Source organism: Chiloscyllium punctatum, chromosome 19 (assembly GCF_047496795.1).
Source record: "Chiloscyllium punctatum isolate Juve2018m chromosome 19, sChiPun1.3, whole genome shotgun sequence".
Taxonomy (NCBI): domain Eukaryota; kingdom Metazoa; phylum Chordata; class Chondrichthyes; order Orectolobiformes; family Hemiscylliidae; genus Chiloscyllium; species Chiloscyllium punctatum.
The window spans coordinates 76,784,619-76,793,899 of NC_092757.1; the positions used below are offsets into that span (position 1 = coordinate 76,784,619).

Sequence of the window (9,281 nt, forward strand, 5' to 3'; positions counted from 1 at the left end):
GATGGACCATAGTTGTCCTATTGGGTCGATAAGGGGGCTTCAAGGATAGAGGTAGGCAGATGTTGGTGCATGTACACAGCTTGGGTGGGAATCTGGAATGCAGTCACAATTTTAAGTAAGGACCTAACTATATTAAAACCAAATAAGTTAGTTTGTGAAATGTTGTAGGCCGACAATCCATTTCAAATGGCTACAAATAGTCTACATTGTCTCAGCCCAAACCCATTATAGCTCCATTCACTTTGCACATAGCAAATAGCAAGCACTTTTGGCTTGCATCCCAAGACTGAGAAAAGGTGCCAAGATCATTGTTCGAGTCACTGTGAGCAGGATTCAGTGGGGTTGTCCAGGGAAGTAACAGAAATGTCTCATTGAATGGGAAAACAGAGTGAATGAAAAGAAACTGGACAAGGGAGTATTTCATCGGCTAATTAAATAAGAAATGTCAAGCTGCAGGTTGGAAGGTGCAGCTGAAATGCAGCAAGTTGCACGTTTGCAGAAAGAGTTTGTGCAGAAAACAAGCACAGGCAAAATAAAACATCAAGTTACCTCCACAGGAATGGAGTACATGGTTTATTTATTTTCATATTTTCCAAAAATGGAAATGAATTTGAGCAATTTGAGCAAAGCTGACTTTGTTTTGACAAAGGTAAGTTTCAGACTGCCGTTGTCTCATTGTGATTCAGTCCATCTTCAGACAGTTTAGAGTAGCACTTATATCAATACTTGTGAAAGTTACAATGTTCAGGTCCCAAGGAAATTCTTCGTGTAAACTCCTGGGAGAGGCTGAGCCATGATTAGAGATTGTGCATGTCAGCCCTGCTCCAGTGTATAGGTGGAATGTTATTTTGCCATTTGTACATGAGGTCAGATCCTGTTGGTCTTGCACTAGCTGTAAGGTCTGAATGAGCTTAGAAGAGTAATTTAGATTCTGGAAAGAGATAGAAAGAGCAGCTCTGACCTTGGATGATTTAGATAAATTAATTCATTGTCAAAGGATCCATTATATCAAATAAATCAATTATAATTGTCCACCTCTGTCATGATTACACAATGTTGGCTAAACAGCAAGATTGACATTCAATGTGTGTGTCCATTGTTCCTTATTTGAGCAGTTTGCTGTTTAAATTATTCCTGGCATAAATGGTTTGTCTTATGTGGAAAGGTTGGACGGACTTGTTTTCATGCGAGTTGGGAGAATGACAGATGATTTTATTCAATTTATAAGGTGGATGTGGGAAGGCTATTTCCTCTTCTTGGTGAATCCAGAACCAGGGGACACTATGTTAAAGTTAGGGGTCACCTTTTAGGACCGAAATGAAGGGTATTTTCCCTCTCAGCACATTGTGTGGATTTGGAACTCTCTGCATTATCACGTGTTTGAGGTGGGATCATTGAATACTTTTAAGATGTGGAGGTGCTGCTGTTGGACTGGGGTGGACAAATTTTAAAATCACACAATACCAGGTTATATCCCAGCAGGTTAGTACTTCCAAATAAACTTGTTGGACTATAACCTGGTGTGGTGGAGTACTTTTAAGGCAGAGGTAGGTCGATTCTTGTTAGACAGGGAAAAATCAAAGGTTATCGGGGAGGGATGAGAATTATCTTACTGAATGGCAGAGAAGGTTTGAACAGACTCCTTCTGCGCCTAATTTGGATGTTGTTTGGCTTGTTATTGATTTTCTTCTCTCTCTTGCCCTCAGCGTGTAACCGTGGAAGAACTAATGGACGAAATTAAATCACTGAAGGTGATAGTCCAGTCGCAGGAAAGACGCATTACTGAGTTAGAGAACAAGCTCTCAAAGTTCACAAATGGCACAGCTTAATCATATCTTCAGCTCAAGCATGCACTCCAAGATATAAGTGCTTCCTGCCAAGCCAATTCAACTCATCAGTGCCCACCCTGAGAACTCTGGTGGCAATTGACAGTAGCTTTTATAAAAATCTACATAAAAGTATGTGCATTCTTAACTCCAGTCAGGCAAGACCACATGGAAGTATTTAATATTTTGTTCTGGAGGTTAATTGAAGAATTAAGCGATGTTTGGGAACTACAGTGAACTAAAAAGTCGAGCTACATCTGATCAGTGTTCCTACATGTGGTCATGGACTACTATTGTTAGTGAGCATTACAGTCTCCATGAGCAGAGATCCTGAACATAAATGCCAGAACTTCTGTTTGGACTGAGGGAAGGGGAGGGGAAAGAATGACCTCACCATGCAGACCACGAGGTCTAATCAAGGGCATCGGCTGGATGGTGAGATAGTCTGGATCGCAACTTTTTCACGTATATGATTCATAAAGCAAATTAACTTTGAAACAAACTCCAGGCTAATATGCTTACAAAGTTCCTCAGCTTGTGGCTCCATTGTTTTTGGCAAATAAGGTAATTGTGTCTTTGAGTTCTGCTCAGGTATAGTCAGACAATATTTAGTGATTCTAATTTTACTTTCATGATTTGCACTGTATAAGGTTGTGGCAGTATTTGGCACTTGGCAAAATTGATATTTTGTAGCATTTGTAGGTGCACACAGGCTATGAAGAGTGGATGATGTAGTTTCTATGGGTCATTGCAAAGCCAGTATACTCCTTTTGTGAGTCAGTTCCAAAATCGTGACATACAATGCTAGCAAATCCATAGGGCATTCTCCACTATTTTCTTTACATTTATGAATAAAATGGTCTTGTTCCAAGAACTCTTCATCTTCAGGAATGGAAATATTTTAAAATAATAATTTGTACATGTGTTATTTGGTGTAAGCATTGTGCATTGTGGCAAAAAGAAGTGCTATTTTATTTTTGTGGTGGATTTATACTATTATTTTCTATGTCCATGCTCGAAATTACAATTGTTGCCCAGTGCTAAGCTTCCTGTCATTGATTTATTTTCTGTTTTATCACTGCTATCAATTGTGTGCATAATACATAGTCTTGTGTGAAGAGTATTGACTTTGCAGTTCCTATTGGCATTACTTTTAGATGAAAGCAGTTGATAGCAAATGTGCACTTCCCTCATCATAGGTTGCTCTAGATAACATATCCAATTTATATTTCCTTGATCCAATATCAGAAAAGGCTATTTCCCCTTATTCTTATTAAATGCAATTCATTGCCTGCTTCCATCTGGCCTGTAGTGAATTGGGGTGGGAAAGAGAGAAAGTACATTTAGAAGTGGCTGAAATACCAATGCTATTCTTGGCACAGCATCATCAACGCACCTAACACTCATTGTAGTTCTCTGTATATAAAAAGAGAGTGGGGACTGATGGATCTCATGGTTCTTCAGATCTCATGGTTCTTTAGATCTCACCAATCGAGCCAACTAACTGACTGTTATAGTATCTTTGTGTTTTCCTCTCCTAAATAAGAATGAGATTCAGGCCAAAAAAACAGGAAGGTGTGTACAACACATACACAAGTGGAAATGAAGCACATTTCAGATATTGAGCAATGCGATCCTGTTCACAGTGATCGTCAGCCCATCTTTAACACGATCCTGTGCTCAATGGTTGACTAACAGTAGTAGTCTACCCAACTTTTCCAATTTTCATGTCCTTTCTACATTAAGCAAAGTTCACTGTCAGAATTGGTGAGGGTGTATGCCAAATATATCAGCATTAATTGTTCTGTCAATTTGTTGTTTGTGCTATGTTCTGTACTCACTTGTGGTGTTTTGAAGTTTTTTTCTGTATACAGCAAGTCCATTCATAAAAACATTAGTGTACTGTAATCCAAAGGTAACTTAGGTCTTTTTTTTCTTTTTACTGCAGTATTGCTGTGTTAAAGAAAGGTAACCACCAGAAGTTGATTTTTTAAAGAAAATACAGTTCTAAGTGCAGTATGTTCAGAGAACTCAATGTTAATCTGCTTCTTCTTGTTTATTTTATTGGAGCAAAAGTCAAAATGTCACACAGCAGCCTTTTGAAGAACAATAGTGCATGTTATTTATGCACCTAAATCATTGCGTTGCCATATGTTGTACTAAACATCTCACAGTTGAAGATTAGAGCTGATGCTGGTTTTTTTTGTTAAAACACCTTTTACGTAAAGAAAGTTTTTTTGTTCAATTTCTGTACATACTGGTTCTCGAATAGTTGTCAACAAGTTTGGATGATCTGCTCAGAGATTTTTAACACAGCCTATTAAATCTTTTAAAATGTCTCAAAATACTGCGACTTTGTTTAAACAGCAGCAGATCTCTATACAGACATGCATGGAAAGAACAGGCCGCTTAATTAAAATATAAATATGCAGTAATACAGGGCAATGTTTACTTACTGGACTAATCAGCTGTGCCTTTTAGTCTAAATGACAGATTAAAATCAGTTATGAAAGGACTTTAACTTCACAGAACTGTGCAGTATGCAGCAACTGTCCAAGAATATGAGCGCATATTGTCCTCAGGTAAAATGTATGAGAATGGTTGGCAATATCTTTGTGCCTTGTTAGTAGAAGGCAATTGAAGATTAGATGTTTATATTTATTAGATTAGATGTGCATGTTTTCACTTCAATAGAATCAAGAACACTAGATTCAGCTGATGCTCAAAGATCTCACATTTGTATTGCGTTGTGGTATCAGCTTTGGTATTAGTCTCACACGTGGGGCCAGTGAAATGAAACATTCAAAAGAAAAGCAGTAGGGAGGCTGTCGAGCATATCATGTTTTGCCATTTTGTCTATAGTCACGATGTATTCAGTAGCTTTTACTGCAAAATATTTTATGCATTTTCCCCTGAATTACTATATGTATAATCCATGTACTCAACATAATTCAAATTAGAGATCTTCATGTATGTAGCTGGAGGGATAGAATCCACCTCCACAGGAAGAAACTTTGATTAAACCCTTTTGAAATAATCTGGGGTTTAATCACCTGCTTGCTACTTCTGGTTTTAATTTAAGAGCAAGTTTAGATCACTAAGTAATGATAATATTGTTTGCTGTAAAGAAATTAGTTCTTAAGAGTTAATGCTTTTGTGGCCGTGAGAAGGACATGGAAGACAAACTGGCTGAGATTTACAACCAATGTGATACAAGTAGGATTTATGATTTATGCCTTTTTATGACTTAGTAAAAGAGGTTTCACCATTTATTCAGGGAAGTGGTTCCCCTCTTTGAAGACATTCACCTTTTATCCAAGTGCAACTTTCTTTTACCTATTGTTCATAGTACCAGTCGAGCACTTGCATTGCACTATGTTCAGACATATTTGAACAGTTTTTTCGATTATAAGATAAATATTGGGAATATCTGCTATATTATAAGAATGTTCTGTTTTGAGCATATTATTGCTCATGATAGAACATTGTTCAAAACTTCAAAGAGCTGGATGATACACAGATAGAGTCTCAGTCAAGTTATGCAAAATAAGGAAGCAAAAAGGATGAAAAACTACAACACAATAAAATGGAGCAAAATGGAATGAGAAAAATGGTGGAAGTGTGAGTGTCCAAATAATCAGATATGAGAGTTTGTTAGGTCACGAGTTATTTTTATTGAAGTGAGCTAACAAAGCAAAATTGAGAAGATTAGTTGTATTTTACATTCACGGGATAAATGCGGGAGTTACTGTTTTGACAGATGAAATCAAGTAGACTAAAATTAACAGAATCAAATTGCAATTCTCTTCTAATCCACTTAAAGGCTGAAAAGTAGCATAAGGTGATGACAGCTTGAAAAATTTCAACTTGGAAAATAATTTTCAATTCTTTGACACAACTTGGGTATTTTTAGTTGTTTGGAAAATAACTTTGGTATCTCAATACAGAGAAGAACAGAAGTGCTAGTACAGAATTATTAAGTAATTTATAGATTTGACCATCATGCAAGCTTAATTGTTTTAAATATTGCCTTTTGTCCTACTATTAAACAATTTAAGTCATTAAGTATATTGCATATTATAAGTAACTGATTTTCATTCAAATTCCCCGTTGTTTTTTTGGAATTAGGTCGATTGTTTGAAGTTCATTATTTCCAAATGTAAAAAAAGGTTTCAGATTTCAGGTCAATCTATACCAAGTAATGTTTACTGACATATGAAATAAACAGATGGCATTTTGTTTATTCATTATCATTTCAGCAACTTGTCAATGATTATAACTAAAACAAAAGCATTGTCAAAAGATATTTAACATAGTCTTTGCCAGGACTCCTCTAAGTCCCTTCCTCTGATATGAAACTTTGTCAGCTTTGTACTTGGTAGAGGAATTTTGAATGAGAGGTTATTATAAGTGGTTATTTTCATAGTGAACCTTCCAATTGATGAAAACTGATGAACACAGTTAGTTTTACATGATGCTTTTTAGCTACCAATGTAATAATAATGTAAGATATCAAATTCTTCTTTCACAGCAGTAGCCAAAGGCCACACTTAATTGAACTCAGTGTCCTGCTTTAAGAGGCATTGTAAGTGGACATATGTCACAATTGGAGCTGCATGTCTGTGAGAATAGCATTTTACAAGTCACAGGAGTGTCTTAGCTAATAGTCTCAAAAAGGCTTTTAGCTATCACAGGCTGGTTGTCCAGTTACATATATAACTGTACAAATATCTGCAAATGGTGTCATAGAGTCATAGAGATGTACAGCATGGAAAAAGACCCTTCGGTCCAACCCATCCATGCCAGAGTCAATTCATATACTTCTATAGTTAGCACCAATGATCTGGAATTACTCAGTATAATGTAAAGGCTTTATGAGCATTTTACAATCATTATTATCTGTGTAATAATTACTATCATAAGCAATAGCATCCCAAATGGGAACTGGCTTTGGACTGGGGGAGGGGAAGTAACTCTCAGACCGGACTTCCCCAAATAAATAAATGATAGAAAGTGTGAGATATTTACTCTTTGATCATTAAAACAAATTTAAGCTGGCAATTTTCATCATATTTCCCCAAAATAATAAAGCAAATTCAGTAGTACAGTACAGATGCATTGATCATAACTTCTTCAGTCCAGGATATAATCTTACATTAGTGAAAACTCTAAGGGCCTCCTGCTGCAATGATACCAAACCTTCAAAGGATGCTGTGTTTTATTTTCAGAAATGGTGGAACCTATAAAAATAAATCTGCGTGTGTTTGTGTGTGTTTTTATAATTTACTTCTATTTAATTGAAAATAATGACTTCCTATCCATACTGGACAGTAAATATCTGGTTTTTTTTTAAAGTACTACTGTTTAGCACAAAGTACAGCCCAAGTCCATAATACTAGTATTGTGTAAGAGTTTGATGTAATCCAGTAATCTTTTGCATGAGATACATCACAAATGTAACCTGCCATCACTGTAAACAATCTGTAACAAATGTGATATGTACAGGTGCCCTATTGTGTATTGTATTGTATTATAAAAGTAATATAAATGTTGCCAAGCAATTGAACATCACCTTATTTGCCATGTTAATGGTGACACATACACATTTTGTGAGCCAAAATGAGGCTCAGTGACATTCAATTAGCAAGAGTGCATTATGCATAATATCTGTCTTCTCTGTAGGCCTGTGGTCAGTAAATTCAGCCACTGGAGCTCAATTCATCAGATTCGTAAAGTAAAAGTTTACGTTAATTCTGATTTTTCTTTTAAAGAAAGATATGCTGATTTCGTTTTTGGACAAACCAATTTTTGCTGAAAGATTTACAGTATCGTGTGATGTATTCCTCATGAAGGCTGGTATCGATTTATCGGAGGATTATATGCAATGACAAGATTTTAAGAGATTTATCTAGATAGAAGTTCATATCATACTGATTTTCTTGCAGTAGGTGTTGCTAATTGTTTTATAAGCATTAATTATAGGTTATGAAAAAATACATACTAGAGACACCTCTGGTATTCGGTAGATTTTGCAAGAGAGCAGATACAGAAGACTTCACATGAATATGTTGAACAGCTTCTGCATACAGAGAAGGGCAGAAATTAACCTTCTGCGTGGAAATGAAAATTTGAAATCCAAACCTTGATCTTAGATATGATTTGATGATTGTGTTACAGTAAAAGAATAGCCTTGTGCCTCACTATGCAGTGCTTGATCATAACAGACTGGCTGCTAAGAGGGTTCCATTATATGGTCTGTGCAGATTGATGAACAGGCTTACTAGTTTATCTTCCAGTTACTTAAGAATGTAAGTGGAAAGAAGAATAATGTAATGCCTTGCCGATCTTTTAATTAATTTTCCATTTGAGTTTTTTTTTTGGCAGTATCACTTTCCAGCATTCTTTCCAACAAATGGATTGTCTCTTGACTATGTGTATATGTCAACATGCAGGTCATATGGATCACTGACACTTGCATGCATCATAAGAAGGCAATATAAACAGGCAAAAATTAGGCAGATGTGTGATTTTTTTTTCAGTTCAGAGGTCTGATTCTAAACTATCAGGAAGGGTTCTACAAACTTTTTTTTACGAAGCCAATATATTACTGCACAATTTACACACTGTTGAAGAGGGTAAAAAGATGTAGGATGTGAATTATGAGGTGAAGCTTATGAAGCAGATAATGTAGCATATCTGAGCCAAAAAGAGATTAAATTAGAGATTCTTGTGTGGCCTTTCTTGTGTAGCCTTTCTAAAGGCAGTAGTGCAAGAAACCAAAATTGAATATATTCTTTAATTTGCAGAAGGGAATCTAGTGGCTTAATGAAATAAAAATGCAATAAAAAGAACTTTCTCCTCCATTGCTAAAGAAATGTTTTGTTGTTAACTGGATATATGGCATTCCAGTGTGAATTTTATTGGTATCTGGCATCTGCATTGATTGCAATATGTTAGATTTTATTTTAAAATAAATAATACCTGAATGATGCAGTAATCAAAGGTGCAGGTTTGTTACATTACTGCATTCTGATATCAGAAAATTAAAATTCCAGTTTGAGAAGAAGAATATTTGATGTCTGTTAAGTCTCTTATTTTTTAAAGAAAAAGCCGGATTCAATTCCAGCCGAGGACGACTGTCTGTGTGGAGTTTGCACATTCTCCCTGTATTTCCTCTGGTACTGCAGTTTCCTCCTGGAGTCCAATGATGTGAAGGTGGACTGGCCGTATCCGGGGATGTGCAGGCTAGGTAGATTAGACACAGGAAATGCAGGGTTGCAGGGATAGGGTAGAGGAAGTAGGTCTGGGTGGGATACTGTCTGGAGAGTTGGTATGGACTTGTTGGTCTGAATGGTCTGTTTCCACACTGTAGGAATTCTATTCTATTCTTAAGTTTTTCAACGATGCCAAAGTTATTGCCATGCCCAAATCCCTTAGTTAGAAAACTGCATCCTG

The 9,281-nt window shown here is 36.3% G+C and overlaps 1 protein-coding gene across 4 annotated transcripts in view; it reads left to right on the forward strand.

Moving 5' to 3' along the window:
- The window catches only part of LOC140491492 (coronin-6-like), a 253,791-nt gene extending 246,404 nt beyond the window's left edge, over positions 1-7,387 (forward strand). For all 4 annotated transcript variants that reach the window (XM_072589739.1, XM_072589740.1, XM_072589736.1 and 1 more), the window contains one exon: positions 1,707-7,387. In XM_072589739.1, the coding sequence (XP_072445840.1) occupies positions 1,707-1,829 (123 nt within the window). In that variant the 3' untranslated portion in view covers positions 1,830-7,387. The remainder of the gene's footprint in view (positions 1-1,706) is intronic.
- Positions 7,388-9,281: the final 1,894 nt, after the last annotated feature.